The 17,867-nt window shown below is 39.6% G+C and overlaps 1 protein-coding gene and 1 non-coding gene across 2 annotated transcripts; both read left to right on the forward strand.

The window, feature by feature from the left end:
• The first annotated feature begins 120 nt into the window (after positions 1-120).
• Positions 121-15,345, forward strand: cul2 (cullin 2). The gene is made up of 21 exons (XM_003450237.5): positions 121-269; positions 1,225-1,367; positions 1,574-1,676; positions 1,761-1,855; positions 5,365-5,470; positions 5,699-5,781; positions 7,490-7,586; positions 7,847-7,957; positions 8,861-9,023; positions 9,169-9,293; positions 10,872-10,979; positions 11,090-11,149; positions 11,245-11,373; positions 11,536-11,622; positions 11,732-11,884; positions 11,986-12,063; positions 12,152-12,218; positions 13,781-13,983; positions 14,087-14,188; positions 14,304-14,420; positions 14,651-15,345. Exons 2-21 carry the CDS (start codon positions 1,249-1,251, stop codon positions 14,780-14,782), a joined length of 2,238 nt encoding a protein of 745 aa, XP_003450285.1. The 5' UTR covers positions 121-269; positions 1,225-1,248; the 3' UTR covers positions 14,783-15,345.
• A 1,069-nt stretch (positions 15,346-16,414) lies between these two features.
• Positions 16,415-16,486, forward strand: trnaw-cca (transfer RNA tryptophan (anticodon CCA)). Its single transcript has one exon. It is a non-coding gene; the product is annotated as a tRNA-Trp (tRNA).
• Positions 16,487-17,867: the final 1,381 nt, after the last annotated feature.

The raw sequence follows: 17,867 nt of genomic DNA on the forward strand, positions 1-17,867 counted from the left end.
GTGTCCTCGTGATGTTGATTTAAGGGGTTTATTCTTATCATTACAAACATATTTGGAATAAATTATTTAAAATATTAAACTATTATTAAATGCAAGTAACTACAGGAAATGGCAACAGTATATTTTATGACTATTACCCGTCTCGATAATACATCGGCATCTAACAAAATGGTATAATCCAAGAGGTAGGGAAGACCTGTAAGTGAGACAAATCAAGCCTGTGACAGCGGAGAAATCGGAGTTTTATAACAAGTAATTACTGTACAGAGGTAAGTACTATCCAGGAGTCCTCGCTCGACCTTAGTGAACTGTTTTGTTTAACAGCAGCACCGTGTTCTGCCGAGCTGTCAGTGTAAATGTGGGAAAATTGTGAAGAAGATGACAGTTTTGCTAGCGATAGCTGAGCTACTGTTAGCTTGCTGCTAGCCGACTGCTAGCTGATTCCCCAAAACTGTGCGGACTTGAGCAGGAAGAAGTTAGCTTGCTAGAAGCTAGTTAGCCTTTTAGCTCGCCATCCTATTTTGGGATTGGCATTCCGCTAGCTAGTAACCTTAACTTAGCTACGTTAATCGCGACTGCGAGAGGAATGTTTATTAATAACGCTTCGTGTTGTATGTCGGGCATCTGTAAATGTGAAGTGGCTGATGATGTAGCGGTGTTTTCTGTGACGTGAAATTAAGTGATATGAATGACAAGAAATAACACTGGGCCCAGTTTTCACCTTCTGGTCATGTAATCTGTGATGGTACCGGCGCACACCTAGAAGCTGGTACTAATATTGCTAGGTAACGTGCGTAAGCATGTCTGCTAAGTGATGCTGACACCAGTGTGTTCCAAGTTTGACCGTTAATAATGACACAGTGAACTTGTCTATTCTGTTGATCTCATCTGTTGCTGCCAAACTGATGGCTGATGGTGTTACACTCATTTCTGTTTGTCTACATATAATTTTTGCCTTAAGAGTAATGCTGTTTTCGTATTTGTATTATGGTTCATGTGGATGTAAAAATAAACAATCGAAAGAATACACCTTGCCATGGTTTCTTTTGTGTTGCCAATGCTACTGAGGCTGAGTTGACTGTTACTGTCTTATATAAAGCAAACTACACAGTTGCATCATTAATGAAGAAACGAAAGCCAGGAACTAAGCCCTTTATTTGTTCCTTTTTAAAATCTCTTTGCACACTCCTCTTTTCATGTGCATTTTTTCTGTCGTTCTCTTAGGCTAAAAGAGTACAAAACTGTACAATGTCCTTAAAGCCACGGATGGTAAATTTTGACGAGACATGGAACAAGTTACTGACAACGATCAAGGCTGTGGTGATGCTCGACTATGTGGAGAGAGCCACATGGAATGATAGGTTCTCGTATCCTTTACCAGCTCGCTTCATGTTTAACCAATTTAACCTGCAACATGAGATTTTTTTTTTAAGTTTCAGCACAGGGTTTGAGTGTAAATACAGATTTGCCAAAGCATTGTTGTCATTGTAAAATACATTTGTGTTTATTCATTTTTAATAGCTAATGTGTGTATATTTACATCCCTCACATTATTCCTGAACATTGTCACCAGTGACATCTATGCCCTGTGCGTTGCATACCCAGAGCCTTTAGGTGAAAAGTTATACACAGAGACCAAAATCTTTCTTGAGAACCATGTTCGTCAGTTGTACAAGGTAAGCAAAAGTTCTTCTGTGCTTTTTCTTTGCTTATCACATCGCATTTCCTCTAAAGCTGCCACGCTTGTGTGTGTATTTCAGAAAGTTCTGGAATCAGAGGAGAAAGTTTTAGTGATGTACCACAGATACTGGGATGAGTACAGTAAAGGAGCCGACTACATGGACTGCTTGTACAGGTAACATTTCTGCTTTTTTTTGTGTGTTTGTAATTTCAGTTTCAATTTGATGTTAGTGAGTCACAGAGTTGTTTTACACCATTTACTCCAGCCTTTTTTTCTTTTTATCTATAAACACAATGATTGGACAGCCTGTGTTGTTAGAGGTTTCCAGATTCAAACCATAAACATGTCTGTAGTTGGTTTTTCACATTCACTTTTAACTGAAGGCACGAGTTCACCCAGGCTTCTGTGATTGTCAAGTCCACTTGTTTGTTTAGCGTTCCTTAATGCAAAGTGTACTAATTCTGTTCCTTTACAAGGCTCAGTATTCCTGCCTTTAGTTTTTGTCCCTTAAAATATTACTTTGAATGTTGTTGTATGAGGTGCCAAGAGGCTTTCGGTGTGTCTTTATTCACTCTAAATCAATACTCCCCTGTAGAGCTCTTAGATCTATTTTTATGTGTGCTACCCACCAGACTCCCTGTGCATACATATGCTTTTGTAATTTATGTCGGTCCAAGCAAGAGAGAAGAAAGTAAGGCGCTTGGCTTTAGTAGTGAATTTCTTCAGTTCTTAGCATAGAAGAGAGATGCTTATTATTCCTAACACATCCATTTGTGAAATACATGTGTAGTTGCGTTCAGTTTGGACTGAATCAGAACTGACTTAGTTAAGTTGTTAGTTTAGCTTGCTGGATTGAGCAGGTGACTGATGAGCTGTAAGACTACTGCAGAGTTCTGGGTTCAAATCCACCTCGGGCCATTTGCTGTGCGTCTTCTCATTCTTTCTCAGCTTTCCTGGCAACTCTGAACTAGCCTGTTATAATCAAAGCAACAAAAATACCCCAAAATACATATATATATATATATATATATATAAAAAGAACAACATCAGCAATAATGACTATTTTATTTCTACATTTCGGCTCTCCAGCAGTTAGTGGTACTCTACACTAGCTGGTATATTGGCAGGTTGACTTACAGTCTGAGTGAATGAGAGAAATCAGGCTGAATGTCACAGGCAGGCTGCACAGCTGTGAAATATAATATATAATATAATAGCTATGTGCTGTTTAAGGTGGACTAAATTAGCCATCATGGATTAGAGCTTGAAAGCAGAAAGGTGTCAGTTTGTCTGGAAGCTCTCCTGCTGTGCTAACTTGGTTTTTGCTTTGTTTGTCAAATACTAAGGATTCATTCACTTGTACGCAACCAGTGTTGGGAAGGTTACTTTTAAAATGTATTCCACTACAGATTACATATTACATGCCCCAAAATGTATTTTGTAACGTATTCCGTTACGTTACTCAATGAGAGTAACGTATTCTGAATACTTTGGATTACTTAATATATTATCATGCTTTTTACAACTACGTGAATGTACTAATGCTGTGTGATTTAATTATGTTACTGAAGATCCGCTGCTCCGAACCGTAGTAAAGGGACCTCTGGCTAACGCGTTGGGTTCCGTGTCGGGCTCGTAGCCGAAAAATAGAGGCGTTGAAAGACTGCTCCAACGGAACTTATTGTTTCGGAGGAAAACACGAACACAGTGTACAGTCGAGTCTTAATAGCTTACTTACAGCTGGGCTCGTCAGGCACTCTTCTTGGCTGCAGTGGTTATTATTATATTTACATGCGTCCAGCTTCCGTTTCTGCTCGATGACAGCTCGTACTTTTCTACTGTCCTTTTACTCCCTCCTCGCGTTCACAGACACATAACGGGTATGGCAGCCCATTCTCCCTGCAGCACGGACTACACTGCCCATGATGCTACATTCTTTAGAGCTATGCCTGTAGCATTCTGCCTATTAGCTTTGCACAACAACAACAACAACAAAAAGGTGCTCTCTCACCCAGGAAACACACAGTCGCAGAGAGAGCGCGTCACCCTGTAACCATGGCAACTGTAACGCTGCTGCCTGGAACAACAGAACGTAGCTGTCAAACAAAACCCCATCAGTCCTGACCCGCCACAATATGAAACAGGAAAATACCGCCGTGTAATCCATTTATTTCAACAAAGTAACTGTATTCTAAATACCACCTTTTTAAACGGTAACTGTAACTGAATACAGTTACTCATATTTTGTATTTTAAATACATAACGGCGGTACATGTATTCCGTTACTCTTCAACACTGTATGCAACTCAGGCTACAGTCCTCCTTCCTCCCATTCAGCTTCCTGACTGACTTGTGGCTTCGCTAGTGCTGAAACGTTGAGAAAAGTTCAGCACTTCAAGTGCTTGTGGCCAGCTAGTCAAATCATTTTGAGTAATGAAAGAGTGATGTAGCTGCTTGTCCAGCTTATCGATTTACATCAAAATGAATAATAAATTAACATTATGGTGAGTAATTTCCCTGAAGCAGCGTATACATATGAATCCTCCCTCACAGCAAATGCATTCAGAATTTGATTATCTGTCATATAAATTAGTTATACTACAAACTGAGACATCCGTGTAGCAGTGGTTGGTACTACTTGGTAAATAAATAAATAAATAAAACATTTCCACTGATGTAAGTGTTAACTCTGGACTATTACTGATTCATTTAATGTTAACATGTTCTTCTCATAGACATTACAGAACACAAGGGCAAACTGATTTTTGTTCAATACTCAATTTATCTGTTATAAACCGCTACCAGTAAGAGTAGATGATACAGTTGGGTAATGAAAATGTGAATAGGCATAGTAAAAAGACCAACACTTTGTTAATATTTTAGAATTCCCCAAAACAATTTTGAACAAATTGTGGAAAAATTCAAAAACTTTTGAATTTACACAAAGTACTATTGCTGCTTTGGTTGTAGTTTAATTACTTAATCTACAGTTTTTCAGTTCTTTTCTTCTTCTTTTTTGGTGTTTTTCAGTCAGAGCAAATTGGCTGAACAAGTAAATGAAGCTCAGCTTCAGTGTCTGAAATGTAAAGGGCAGTGGACACTGCCTGAGGATCTGCATCTGGATTTCTTTAACTTCATCACTGTGAATGTTTGTTAACAGATCCAAAGAGCAGATCCATAGATAAACAAACAAATCTTTCTGAGCATATCCTGTTATGTGAGACCACCAAGCATTATTCATGTGTTTGACTAGTGTTGATACGCTTTTTAAAATCTTTTTCTTGTCATTATTTTCGTATTTAAGTATCAGTTCTTGGAATTAATATTCCGCCTAAAACATGAACCCATTTGTCACACAATTTACAGGTGTCTTAAAAGCTGTTCTGCATAATCAGAGACATTAATTTGAATGAAAGTGCAACTAGACTAAAAAAGCTTTTACAAAATATAATGGGAGCATTGATTACGGTCTGGATATTGTGTTTCAATATCACAACCAAGGGGTAACCAAGAGGTTAACCAAACAATACCAGTAACACACAGCGTCTATGAGTACATGAAAACGGGATGCATTTGTCAGGAGCAATTTAGTGTTTCTTCAGAAAACACGAGGCCTGTGTTTACTCCTCCTTCCAATCTTTGCAATGCTTTGAACATCTTGAATATCTCCCCACATTGTTCAGGTACCTCAACACTCAGTTCATCAAGAAGAACAAACTAACAGAAGCTGACCTGCAGTATGGCTACGGGGGAGTGGACATGAATGAGCCACTTATGGAGATCGGAGAGGTACTAAGCATCGGCATAAAAAGCTTTGCTGCACATCCATTTTTCAATGGGCGCTGGGATTATATTAGATGGAGATAAGGGGAGTGCTTATAATGGACAGATTGGCGGGATTCAGTATCAGTGTTCTGTTGCATAGGCCTACATTTCTCCTTTCACTGCCCTTCTAGATGTAGGATTTGTCTGTACTGAAGCAGAACTAATATGCTGTCTTTTTGTTTTTCTTTGCAGTTGGCATTAGATATGTGGAGGAAGCTAATGATCGAGCCACTTCAGGCTGTCCTCATCCGGATGTTACTAAATGAAATCAAAAAGTATGTTTATTCTAATTTCTTTTCTAAAAATTTATTTTATTTTATTTTTTATTTTTTTTGCCAAAAAACAGCCTGTTGTAAATATTTTTGCTGTCATCTATTCCATCATTTGGCCTTGAGTTCAGTTACTGTAATGGCTGTCTTCCAGTTCCTATATAGAGTAACTGTCTTTAAGGGAAGTTTGTAAAATGTGAAGATTTTACTGCAGATCTTTAATGACAATCTTTTATTGAAGCATTGTAAGGCATACATGTTTACTAACTTATAAAAACAATAAGAAATGGGTGCACAAGTTTGAATTTATTTTGGATTTTCTCCAAAAATATACGTACAGGCTGAAATACATACATACATACACCTGCACTAATATTAGGTAAATGTCCCTCAGCAAGTTGCACCTCAGCCTGATGCTTTTGGTAGCCGTCAGCAACATTGCCAAGCTTCTGACGTGATTCTGGCTGGATTCTGATCACTCTTTTTGGCAGAATTCAGAGACTTCAATTTAGTTTGTTGGTTTCCTGACACAGTCCCGGCTTTTTATTTCATATCAATTCAGTTTTATTTATATACCATCAAATCACTTCATCTGGTGCCTCAAGGCCCTTTAATGTTGTAAGGTAAAGATCCTACAATAGTACAGTGAAAACCCTCAACAGTGGGAAATGGAGAAACTCCCTTTTAACTGGAAGAAACCTCAGACAGAACCAGGCTCAGGGAGGGGCAGCCATCTGCCATGACCAGTTGGGAGTAAAGGGAGGGAGATGGGACAAAAGACGATTGGTGCATAGACACATGAAAAATGAAAAGAGTGCATCATGGGAAGCCTCAAGCATCTAAGGGAGGGTTCAGGGTCACCTTATCCAGCCCTAACTATAAGCATTATCAAAAAGGAAAGTATTAAGTTTAATTTTAAAAGCAAAGAGAGTGTCTGTCTCCCGAATTCAAACTGGGAGCTGGTTCCACAGAAGAGGGAAGACTCTGCCTCCCATTCTACTTTTTAATACCCGAGGAACCAAAAATAAGCCAGCAGTCTGAGAAAGAAAGAAGAAAAAACTGCACGTTCTAGTCAATTGTGCTCAATCGCTAACTAGAAAGCACAGCACCATTTTATAAAATATTTAAGTGAATGTGTGCATATATTCCACCATGTGTGAATTAGAGAAAATCCCAAATAAATTCAAACTTGTGCACCTCTTAGTTTTGAAAGTCATTAAAGTTGTGTACTGTACAGTCATTCCATCCTGGAAAATGAACTCTTCGATGAAATCATTAAAAGCCCCAAATTGCCATGACATTCATGCTTATGGTGAGTGTAGGTAAACTTCTGGCCACGGCTGCATGAGTCAGTTGCTTCCACATAGTTTTGTTAGTGTTGTAATACTTGTTCTGTGTTTCATAAGTCTTTCCCCTTAAAAATACCCTCCATGTTTTAACGATTAAACAGATGACTAAAACTAACATGGACACTAAACATTTCAAAATAGTATAAACTAAACTGAAATGAGCAACTCTACCTCACTAACTGAAAGTTAACTAAGAAAAGAAAACAACTCAAGTACTGGATTGGCATCCTTAGTCTGGATCCATGAACTATTTATGAACTATTTACCATATGCTAAGGGAAAAAAATGAGATCCCACCCTGCTAATAATTTCAGCTCAAGGCAATTTAGTTAAACATTTCAAAAAACCTTCCCCTTCTCTCACAGTGATCGTTGCGGTGAGAATCCCAACCAGAAGGTAATCCATGGGGTCATCAACTCCTTTGTTCATGTTGAACAGTACAAGAAGAAGTTTCCACTAAAGGTGAGGCAACAGATAACAGCTCAGCCATCCAATTCCCACAGTTTTGTTTTGTTTTTTTTGTTTGTTTGTTTTTGTTTGTTTGTTTTTTTTAGGATTCATATGTTTTCTGCACCATACGAACAATGTAGCCAACTTTCACAGCCATGAAGACCACTAGTTTTGTGTTATCCATGGAGTACAAAGCAGCCTTTCATATAGACCAGTGTATACATATTAAATGATAAATCCTGTGCATGCCATGTTCTCTTCCTATGCTGCAGTTTTATCAGGAAATCTTTGAAGGGCCATTTCTGACCAAAACAGGAGAGTATTACAAACAGGAAGCCTCCAATCTACTGCAGGAATCCAACTGTTCACAGTATATGGAGAAGGTAAGCTAAGATAACAGATAATAAAAGTATGTGAATGCTGGATATGTTCCAGGATGAACATGAGCGTACAAGCTCCTGTAGTTGAGCCTCGCTTTAAACGTCTTGACATTGTTGAGCTTTCTTGTGTTTAAGAAGTCAAAATGAAGCTCAGTTGGTTTGGTTTTAGTCACTCTTGGATTTCTAATGACTATCACTGCATCTTTCTATAAATGATTGCGTGTATGTGTGTGCACCACCATCCACAGGTTATTCATATCAAGTCATCAGTTCCTGTCAGTCTGGTGACATAAGAGTTTTAATCTGAATATTAGCTATATCATTAAATCACTAAAGCTGATACCAGGATTTCCTGGGCCGTGTGAGCTACCATGACACCCTTTCTCTCTCATTCAGTCACTGTGGCAGTAATCACATTTATGCTGTAGATTTATGCCTTGAGCCTGTAAACAGGGTCATCATCAAGGTCAAGCCTTCCCATTTGATCTTTCACTTAATATACAGATCAATATATGATATGACTATGAAAGAGCAGCAGCAGACTCTATAGTACTATAGAGTGTCCTTGTGCTTCCTTATCTGACCCAGTTTACAACTATGTGTAGGAAAAAGTGTTGTTTGTCCTTCTCTGTTATTGGCTACTTGTGTTTCCTGAAAGAGCTTTATAATGTCTTTTAAGAAGTGGCGCAGTGTTTCAGATTAAGATGTTTGTTTTGCCATTAAGTGTATAGGTGTATCTTTATTTTTTCCTGTAAAATATAACAGTGTACAGTTATAAAACCAATCTCCTTTTTTAAAGTGCTGATAATCATGGACCTACAAATGGTTTCTTCTGTATTTGATTTGAAACCAAGCTACCAATAGTAAGTCACCTGCCCTTTTGATCACATCTTTCTTTTCTGGCAGGTGTTGGCACGGTTGAAAGATGAAGAAGTGAGATGTCGGAAGTACCTGCACCCCAGCTCCTACGCCAAAGTCATCCACGAATGCCAGCAGAGGATGGTGGCAGATCATCTGCAGTTCCTACACGGGGAGTGCCAGAACATCATTCGGCAGGAGAAGAAAGATGGTTCGTCTGCTTGTGGTTTTTTTGTTTGTTTGTTTTGTTTTATGGCTCGATGACAGCATTTACCGCCAAATTAATTATATACACTCTCACAAAGTACGCACTTGTAATGTGAAAATGTTGTGTGGCGTTTTGTCATTTTATCCAGACATGGCCAACATGTACACCCTGTTGCGGGCCGTGTCTAATGGGTTGCCGCATATGATCCAGGAGTTGCAAGTCCATATCCACAATGAGGGTATCCGAGGAACCAGTAACCTCTCTCAGGAAAATGTTAGTATTACACCTGTCTGCCTTCGTATGCCTGTCTCTATTTGTACATACAAGCCACCCAAGCAATTGCCAATGACAGCAAAGAGGGAGTTGATTGACATATAAAAAAACTTGGAAAGTGCATCAAAGGGAAACTAATCTAGAATACCTGGTAGTGGTCAACCATCTCTTCCTCTGTGGATGTACCTTTAGATGTTTCTTTAGGAATTGTGCTACCCTAACTAGTGGCAAATTACCAGATCACCAAGGACTGTTACATTATTTATGAGGTAAAGAATCAAGTATATAAACAAAACTAAAACCTTCAAACTGAAAACTACACATGCTGAGGTTGAAGCGTGTTATGCAAATGAAAGCTGAAGCGCTGTAATTAGCTAAGACATTCCAATGAGAAACTGCTTGCTTAAAAAATGCTTTGGTTTAAAGTACAGTAAGCTTGTTGCCCTAAAGCTCAATTAAATTGTATATTTGACTTGTTAGTAACCAGATTGTCACTAATATGTATGAGGGCATACATGTGTTTTACAATACTAGGATTTCAAACTCCATACCAGTACCAGTTTCAACATTATGTAAAAGTGAACTTTGGATAAAGTGCGTGTCTTAGTTATGATAAAACAACGAAGAATTTTAAAGATGGCTACAACAACATAAGAAACACATTTTAATAAATTATTGTGAAAGTAGAAAAATTAAAGTTGGTCATTGTAAAGCGCTTTGGGTGCCTTGAAAAGCGCTATATAAATCCAATGCATTATTATTATCATTATTATTATTATTATTATCTTGTCAACATCTGACTGTAAGCTCTCTGCCACCCAGCGTTCACACTGCTCCACCTCAGTCCACAGCTCTTTACATCCTCAGCTCTGCTCTTTAGCACTGAAACCATCTGATTTGGCTGCCCTGCTCCAGTTTCTCTCTTTATTTGCTTGGATTAGTTCTCCACACTCTGGGCTCTCTGCTCAGTTGAGCTACAGTTGCCACACTACTCGCCTGGTTCTTCAGGTGTCCATAATCCTTTCTGTCACAGCTCAATATTCAATCTTTGACCCCTTCAGCCTGCAATAATTATTTCTTTTATCTAACTATAGTCTACTAGCTTCTACGTTAATGATAACAACTGGCTAACGTGACTGTCAAGTAATTAGTAATAGTTAAATGGCTAATTTTAACATGTGAGCTGGCCAGGTTAACATTTATGCTAACTATTTAACTAACTGCTAACTAATTCATTGTTGCTGAAACAGGAGCTGGAACTGTCGATCAGTGTTTTTTGAATTTTAACTACTTTAGCTGGTTTTGAGGGGAGGATCTGTGTGCCTGACTGCAGCAGTGCTGTGTGAAGTTGTGCTGGAGGAGGCTAAGATGGCACTGTTGCTATCAATATTATTGCAAATGATGATAATTTGATGTTGACATACATGATCCCACTTTTTCCCTTAAATAACTTCATTACATTTACATTTTTAGCTGTCCATTGTTTTTAGCATTTTTTTTTTAAGTTTGTTTTTTCTCTGTCATTAAAAATGTCTGTTACTTATTCTGCTTTGTCTGTGTCCTGCTACCCCTCCCTAGATGCCAACCCTGTTTGTGGAATCAGTGCTAGAGGTTCACAGTAAATTTGTTCAGCTCATTAACACAGTTCTAAATGGAGATCAGCACTTCATGAGTGCCCTCGATAAGGTATCAAACTCGTCACGGTCTTATTGAATGTACAAGTATGAGTTTATTTTCATTTCTCTCACAATTCAAGTTATTTGACAGCCTGTGTTTATTTGATGTCTCTTTCTCAGGCTTTGACGTCTGTGGTTAACTTCAGGGAGCCCAAGTCCATCTGCAAAGCCCCTGAACTCGTGAGTACGCACACAGACACACACACACAGAGCATCACGCAGTGCTGTACCCCATGCCTTGACCAGGTCATGTCCCTCCTTGTGTATCTGTCCAGCTGGCGAAATACTGTGACAATCTACTGAAAAAGTCTGCAAAGGGAATGACAGAAAATGAAGTGGAGGACAAGCTGACCAGCTTCATCACAGTGTTCAAGTACATAGATGACAAGGACATTTTTCAAAAGGTAACAAGAAGGCGTGTTAGAAAAGGGAAAAAACTGTTGTCACATTTTGACAAACCAACTCAGCCCTGGAGTTTGGTTTAGAGCTGAAAATAGTGGTGTTCATTTTTAGTATCTTCAGTTGTCCCAAAATATACATTGTTTTTCTCTCTTTTTTTTCTACAGTTTTACGCTAGAATGCTAGCAAAGCGATTAATACATGGTTTATCGTTGTCAATGGATTCAGAAGAAGCCATGATCAACAAACTTAAGGTAAATCCACAGCTGACTTGTGATGTATGAGACACCTAAGGTTCTCTGTTTTGCTTATCATTTACCTTCTTTACTACACCCCTGCTCATACTACTTCTTAACCCTGCAGCAAGCTTGTGGCTATGAGTTCACCAGCAAACTCCACAGAATGTACACAGACATGAGCGTGAGTGCTGACCTCAACAACAAGTTCAACAATTTCATCAAGACACAGGAGATGGTGGTGGACCTGGGAATCAGCTTCCAGATCTATGTATTACAGGTCAGTTATCTCCATGTAAACACAAAGGCTTCACAGTGAAACTTCAGCCTGTGTCCCACATTTTAATCTGTAATGTTGTGGTGTATGCTCTCGCTTGGCAGGCTGGAGCCTGGCCTCTCACACACGTCCCCTCCTCCACATTCGCCATCCCTCAAGAACTAGAGAAGAGCGTGCAGATGGTGAGGAGCGCTGCATAATGCTCAAAGAATGATGCTGATCAAAGGAGCACATTGTTGGACTAACCTTGTTTTCACCTTCCCTTTTCAGTTTGAGTTGTTCTATAATCAGCACTTCAGTGGGAGAAAGTTGACCTGGCTGCACTATCTCTGCACAGGTAACAGAAATACACAAGAATTATGCAAGATGCAAGTATAACAAGGCTCCGTTTTCTGCACAAACAGGAAGTGTAACAGCAACAGGAGTACTGTTATGAAGGACAAAACTATATGTTTTTGTAAGTCAGAGATTTGTTTCCCTGGAAGTGGGACATACATGTGTAAAAATGATGCATACATCATTAGGATCGTACACGGAATCTGTAACTTTACTTTCTTTTTCAATCCATTAAAGTGATTCCGTCAAACATGAGTCACTGTTACATGAAAACATCCCTTTAACATAGCAGTGATTTGATTGTACATTAGATGACAAATAATCCTTGAAGCCAGAGTTTAGTGTATTGGCTCCTATATTTTGATAGTTAATATAAAGTAAAGTTGCATCCTGTGTACACCCATCAGGCACAACATTATGCCCACCTGCCTAATATTGTGTCTTTTTGATGCCAAAACAGCTCTAACCTATCGAGGCATAGACTTTACTAGATCCCTGAAGGTGTGCTGTGGTACCTGCACCAAGATGTTAGCAACAGATCCTTTAAGTCCTGTGAGTTGTGAGGTGGGGCCTCATTGGATCTGACTTGTTTGTCCAGCACATCCCACGAATACTCGATTGGATTGAGATCTGGACCAAGCCAACATCTCAAACTCATTGTTGTGTTCCACAAGCCATTCTTGAACCAATCATTTGAGCGACAGTAGCTTACTTATTGGATCGGACCACACAACCAGCCTTGGCTCACCACTTGCATCAATGAGCCTTGGCCGCGATTGATTCTGTCTCTGGTTCACTATTGTTTCTTCCTTGGACCACTTGTAAAACATCAACTCTGAGGACAAAATGTTCACTTGTTTCCTAATATATCCCACCCACTAACAGGTGCCATGATGAAGAGAAAATAAGTGTTACTCACCTCACCTATTAGTGCTCATAATGTTATGCCTGATCGCTGTATAGTCACAGGAACACACCCATATAGACATCAGTAAACAGATTTATCAGTTATTTAACAAGAGTTCACTTCAGACAGGTTCCATATGCTCTCAGACCATGACCCATTCTGGGTCAAGATGATGGATAATCATTTTAAAGTTATCACTCTCCACTTAAGAGATGTTTGTGGTATGTAATAATCTCTGAAGAACATATTTAGCTCTCAAACTTTAGCTCCTCTTAGCATTTTGAGATTAAAGTTGAATCCCATATATCTGGTTCTGTGCTGCTGTAAGGTCGAGGGACCTATGTTTGTGCTGAGAACGTGTTTAGGTTTTGTCCAGTGTGCAGTTAAAAAGCCTGTTTAACACATGTAGACTTTTTTTTATCATTTGTGGTACCATGAAATTAGTTTGAGCAGACTAAGATGGGACCTGCAAATGGGTGTTTCATGCTAGAAGTTGCATGATTATGGTTTGGAGAAATCTTCGACACAAACTTCTAGTGAGATAAGCAGTTGAGGATGCAGGGCAAGGATGCACAGAGGTGAAAGAAGGTAGTAACGGGCAGTGAGCTGGACTCATGCTAACTGACAAATGCAAATGTAATTTGTTTCCTGCACAGGTGAAGTAAAGATGAACTATCTATCCAAGCCCTACGTTGCCATGGTGACCACCTACCAGATGGCTGTGCTGCTGGCCTTCAACAACAGCCAAACAGTGACCTATAAGGAGCTGCAGGATGGCACGCAGATGAACGAGAAGGAGCTACAGAAAACAATAAAGTCCCTGCTGGACGTCAAAATGCTCAACCACGACTCACAAAAGGTGTCAGCTTTCATGTGGGATTACGTGGATCCCAAAGCTCAGCTAATATTCCATTAAGCACCAAAAGTGTTTTAAATCCAGAATGCTTTCCCTCTTCTCACAGGAGGAGATTGAAACCGAGTCGACGTTTTCACTAAATATGAGTTTCACTAGTAAAAGGACAAAGTTCAAGATCACAACATCAATGCAGAAAGACACACCACAGGTCAGGCAAATAGATTTTGATCTGTCTCTGTGCTTTGTTATGTGATAACTGAGCAGTGTATATACATGTGTGTTTGACATTTAAAAACGTGCCCCCTGAATTGTCTCATGTTTAGGAGATGGAGCAGACGAGGAGTGCTGTAGACGAGGACCGCAAAATGTATTTACAAGCTGCTATAGTGAGAATCATGAAAGCCCGCAAGGTGCTCCGGCACAATGCCCTCATCCAGGAGGTGAGCAGAAGCTTTTGTCTCAAAAAGGTTGATAGAAACAAACGTACGTGCCAACAAGTCTTTGAAGTCAATGTCAGAGGGATTTACTTGGATTGAATGAATTGATGCTGGCAATGAAGGGCTGTTGGAAGCCCGAGGAGTAAATTTAGCATGAACATAAGTGTTTTTAAATGGTTACCTGTTTGAGATCATCTATATTTCTGCTTACGTATGAAACTTCATGTGTCCAGGTCATTAATCAGTCCAAAGCCAGGTTCAACCCCAGTATCAGCATGATCAAGAAGTGCATCGAGGTGCTCATCGACAAGCAGTACATCGAGCGAAGCCAGACCTCAGCAGACGAGTACAGCTACGTTGCATAAGCAGAAGAGTCGAGCCACAGAAACACCCACCTCTGTGACTGACTGACTGATAACAGGTTTAAAACACGAAACGGACTCCTTCATTCATTTTAGGTTTTGGACTGTCTGCTCCGATCCCCGTGCAGCAAAATAAAGCGAAACCGGTGCCTCCATCTTTGAAAAGAAGAAAAGTCATCGTGTCACGTCATCATCACTCATAAGGCTCTCCTCCCAAACCCTGCCCACTTTCTGATTTTTAAGCTGTTTACAACATCACCAGTGCCACGCACGTGTGCGTCAAAGAGAATGCCTGTAGCTGTTTGAGAGCAGAGAGCTGATAAACTACAACAGAAAATAAAGGAAAAAATAAAAAATTGGAGACACTTTTAAAAGAAATGCTTTCTTTTCTCACATTTGCCGTTGTTGTGTGTTTATTTTTTTTCTTTGTTAAATGTATTAAAGTTAGGAAAACATTGTAATAAAATGGTATACTGATTATTGTATCTACTTTCAAATATAAAGACAAACATGATCCTGCTGCTTGTCAAATAAATGAATAAAAAACACAGATGGGTTTATGTAAAGATTTGTGTAGCGTTTCCATTTCAGTGAGGGGGACAGATGTAATTACAGGTAATGTTTTCTTGTTTTAATTTAGTTGTGTACTATTTAAACACACTGTTCAAACCGATCAGCTGCCATAAATATGCAGATCAACAATACATCACAAAAGCACTGGAAAAGAAGCCTGCCATGTTTCTTATCTATTTTTGTTAAGCAGCTGCAAGTAGTGATTCAACATTAATATGATGAACTGATAAGGGGTGAAAGGTGGCGATCAGATGAAAACTGAGGATAGGATCACAGGGAGCTGGAAACAGAGGTTTCTCATATGAGACAGGTGACTTGTACAGACAGGAACAGACCTTGCCTATGTTTATAAAAGAGATTGTTAATCTCAAGAGTTTGACTTCCTAACTAAATAAACGTAAAAAGAAAAGAACACAAGCAAGTTATCACTTGTAGCATTAACAATAGCTCTTTCTAACCGAAATGTCCCAGAAAACCACGTGTTGGCATGTAAAATGCTGGGAACCTGAAACGGATTATTTTCTTAATCGCACCTGTGGAGTACATAATGCGGTAATAGATCAATGGAAAATGTATCGACGACGTTTCCTTGTGACGTGTTTTTATTTCAAGTGGGCATAAATTTATGTAGCAGATACAGGTACAGGTGCTTACACATGAATGAATGACTTAAAAATATACGTGAATAAAAGAATTCACCGGTCTTGTTGATCGAAACCATTTAAATGTAACTCGCGCATGCGCGTTCATCACGCACATTATTTTTTTTAAGGACTACCGCACACGAGGTGCGGTCGCTGTGGTAACAGCTGTCCATGGTGCTGACGCAGGCTTCAATGACAGAAATTGGAATTTCTCAGTAAAGCAGCAGAGATGTCTGTAGAGGCGCCTGTAATGCGCCTGTTATTCAGCTGTCCCGCGTGTTCTGCGTGTGAGTGAAGCGTTCACAAAAGTCAGGTGTTTGCGCCTATATTTCATAGTATATAAAATAAAAATGCTAGCATAGCCCACACGGGCATATAGGAGTTTGTAGTTGGCTTTCATACTTGCGATAGTATGGCGGACCTCGTGGCGCAACGGTAGCGCGTCTGACTCCAGATCAGAAGGTTGCGTGTTCAAATCACGTCGGGGTCATAACTTTTCAAAATCGTCAGTCTCACATGTCATGAATAAATGCTAATAAAATTCAACTACAACAGCAGCAAGGAAAATCAAAGGGAAATCGATGTTTCGCTTGTCGGCGTGACATGTCTAACAATAACTTCATCTTGGAGCTCTCTACCCTCTGAGGTTGGTCTGCATAAGACAGCAAGCAAGGCAAACAGTTTACAACAAACAAACAGAGATTAACATGTAAATGGGTAAACGGCGTTTATAAACAGGTAAAAGTACTTTTCAGCTAGAAACAGTCAAGAACAACAAATAAGGAGTTTTTAAAAAATAGCAGCATTTTTGTTAGCTCTTGATGTGAAGAAGCAGTCTGTTGAAGACTGTTTTAGCAGCTAGTCTACTGTACAGGGCCAGTCTGCAGGAGGGTTCAATCTAGCACAACACCCTGCACTTAAAAATGATGAAGAACTGGGTCAAAACAGTTCTTATGATGGACATATTCAGATTTAATGAATATGACAAGTCACCCAGCCCCAAACGTTAACTTTGTTACCATAAACTGTGTCTCAGAGCAGGTCCTTCGGTGCCTAAGCATTGTCTCCCTTGGGACTGTTATTCAGAGAGCGCTACATCTTTGAAAAAAAATTGTGTGTTTTACCTACAAAACAAAGCACAAAAAACCCCCACTTCCCCTCGCTACCTCCATCTTTTTGTTTGATTTGTAGGTCTTGTTTAAATGTTCCATTCGGAAACTAGGCCCTTGTGAATGATCAGTGCAACATGTGCAAATAAATGTCTGTGAAGGTTCTCAGTCATCCAGGTCATCGTAGTCAAAGGAGTTTGCAAAGAAAGGCGTCTGGACTTCTTTAAGTTGCTTGAAGACGTTTCACCTCTCATCCGAGAAGCTTCTTCAGTTCTAAGGTCAAATGGCCGAGAGTCCATTTCACACCCGCTTTCACACCTTGGCGCATGTGATTAGAGGATCACCAGGGGGTCCTTTGTCCCTCTTTGGGGGGATACTCCCACTGGGTTTAAATCTGGGACTCTCGGCCATTTGACCTTAGAACTGAAGAAGCTTCTCGGATGAGAGGTGAAACGTCTTCAAGCAACTTAAAGAAGTCCAGACGCCTTTCTTTGCAAACTCCTTTGACAATGTGCAAATAAACACATTTGATTTCAGAGATCAAGTTACAATATGCTCTGACAGGCATTGGAAAATCGCAAAATAGAAAGCAAGTGTAACAAAGCGAAAGGCAGCATTTATAATCCGTGAAATCACACGGCTAAGGCCACGCTAACACCATTCTCAGTGTTCATAGGCCCGCCCCACAAACACAGCAATTAAAGGCTCGAGGCTTAATCCAAACAGGGCATGACAGGAAAAGATGTAATATTTCTAAGAGCC

The sequence above is a fragment of the Oreochromis niloticus genome, linkage group LG9 (genome assembly GCF_001858045.2).
Source record: "Oreochromis niloticus isolate F11D_XX linkage group LG9, O_niloticus_UMD_NMBU, whole genome shotgun sequence".
NCBI lineage: Eukaryota > Metazoa > Chordata > Actinopteri > Cichliformes > Cichlidae > Oreochromis > Oreochromis niloticus.